General features: G+C 55.9%; 1 protein-coding gene across 1 annotated transcript in view; it reads left to right on the top strand.

Annotated features, from left to right (window-relative positions):
• The window catches only part of EMH_0018220 (uncharacterized protein), a gene marked incomplete at both ends in the record, with an annotated part of 13,584 nt that overhangs the window by 3,692 nt on the left and 7,895 nt on the right, over positions 1-1,997 (top strand). Inside the window, one exon of the mRNA XM_013501074.1 lies at positions 3-1,850. Within this exon, the coding sequence (XP_013356528.1) occupies positions 3-1,850 (1,848 nt within the window). The remainder of the gene's footprint in view (positions 1-2; positions 1,851-1,997) is intronic.

Genomic DNA, 1,997 nt, shown 5'->3' with positions numbered 1-1,997 from the left:
CAGCAGCTGAAAAAGCAGCTGAAACAACAGCTAAAACAACAGCTGCAACAGGAGCTGCAACAGAAGCTGCGACAGAAGCTGCAACAGCAGCTGCAACAGCAGCTGCAACAGAAGCTGCACCAGCAGCTGCAACAGCGGCTGCAACAGGAGCCGCGTCGTGCAGCCGTTACTGCCTCCCTCCCCCTGTGCTCGTGGGCTGCTGCACCTTAGCGGACGCAGCTGCTTCATGGTTTTCCTCTTCTCCGAGGAGCAGCGGCAGTTTTGATGCATACATTCAAAAGCTGCTCGAGACTCTTCTACCCTTCTGTGTGTCTGCATCTGGAGCCACCAGTGCAATCAAGGGGGCCCCCTCAGCTTCAGCGGCCGGGGGAGAGCCTCAGCTGCAGCAGCAGCAGCCACCTGCGCTTCCCCCATTGCTGCAGCCGCTGCTGTGGAATTTCGGTTCGAGTTCAGACTGCAATGCAACGGTTGCAGCAGCAGCAGTTGCTGTGCTGCTGCCTTGCAGCCTCCTTCGGGTCATCGTCTGTGCATGGAGGGCTCTGTCTGCCAGCTACACAAAGGCCGTGCCCTCGACAGATAATCCTTTCCAGCATTTGCTACCAGCTTTGTTGACTGTTCAGCGATATCAGCGCCAGCAGCAGCTGCAGCAGCAGCTGCATCCGTTGCAGCAGGTGGAAAAGGAGTGGTGGCAAGGCGTGGTGCTCGAGCGGGTGCTGGAGGTGTTTCTATGCAGCTTGCGGATGCTGCTGCTTGCGCCTGCCCCAGTTGAGGGTTTTTCTTCTCTTTGTCTTCGTTACTCAGTTGAATTCCTCGCATGCCAGCCTTTGGCTTTGAGTGATGGGCTGGCTCAGCAGGTGAAGGCGCTGCACGATAGCGACAGCTTCCTCTCTTCTATAGAGGGTCAAGTGCAGCAACAGCAGCAGCAGCAACTGATGCTGCAGCGGTTCTTCTTTTCAAAAGAAGAAGGAGTACAGCAGCAGCTGCTGGTAGGAGAGATATCATCGTGGAGATGGGCGACAGCCAGCTCGCTGTTAGCCAACATCATACAAAACTATGGAAGGAAAGACAGGGCCATGGGGACCGGGTCAACGTGTGCAGCGATTCGTCTGCTGCTGCGTCTTCACCTCGAGAGCTGTTTGAGAGGCACTTGCGTCGTGCTGCAGCGTCTTGAGAAAGATTTAAAAACGCATATTTGTAACAGCAAAGAAACTGAAGAAGCAGCAACAGATGACACTGCCGCCACACAGATGGAGAGGCGTATAGCGAGCGCATTCGTGGGCCTACAGTGGTTATGGGAGCTGCGGGAGGCTCTGCTTTCCTATGGTGACGATGCATCAACGCCACCACATGCAGATAGAATACAACTGACAACGGGTGCGAGGATTGCTGCTGTCCAGCTGCAGCAGCAACAACAGAACCTCCTCTGTCTGCTGCTTGAGGCTGCCCAGCATGCGCAGCAAAACGCTACTCTTCGCGGTGCTCTTCTTCTTCTTTTCAGCCGCATCTTCGTGACCTTCCTCTCACTCCCTCGACTCATGACACCTCAAGAAGGGGAGGAAACAATTCCCTGCTCCGGCCCCCCGGAGCATCTGACACAGCTCTGTGCAGCGCGTCTAAGTGAGGCTGCTGCTGCATGCAGTGCAACAGCTACTGACACCACCGGCAAAGCCAGCAGCTCGTGCTGTGACTGCTTCGGAAGCTGCAGCGCGGGACACACAACCGTTATATCTGCTGCAGAGTTCGAAGGGGCTCGTCGCTTCCTCCTTTCCAGCAGCAGCACAGACGATGCAGATTCTGCTGCTGCAGCGCCACCGCCTGACAGCGTACCTGCTGCTGCTGCATCGTATGCGGTGGGGCCCGAAGGCAATTGGTTTAAATGTGTGCTGAGTTTCACATTGTCTTCGCATTACACCTCGATATACACAAACCCTCAGGGGACAATGAACGGGGAGGCAGCAGCAGCGGCTAGTCTGCATGCAAGTCCAGCTCTTGTCAAA

The sequence above is a fragment of the Eimeria mitis genome, genomic scaffold (assembly GCF_000499745.2).
Source record: "Eimeria mitis Houghton genomic scaffold, Emh_scaff627, whole genome shotgun sequence".
Taxonomy (NCBI): Eukaryota; Apicomplexa; class Conoidasida; order Eucoccidiorida; family Eimeriidae; genus Eimeria; species Eimeria mitis.
The sequence above is the reverse complement of the archived record's forward strand: the minus strand, read 5'-3'. Positions and strand labels throughout refer to the sequence as shown.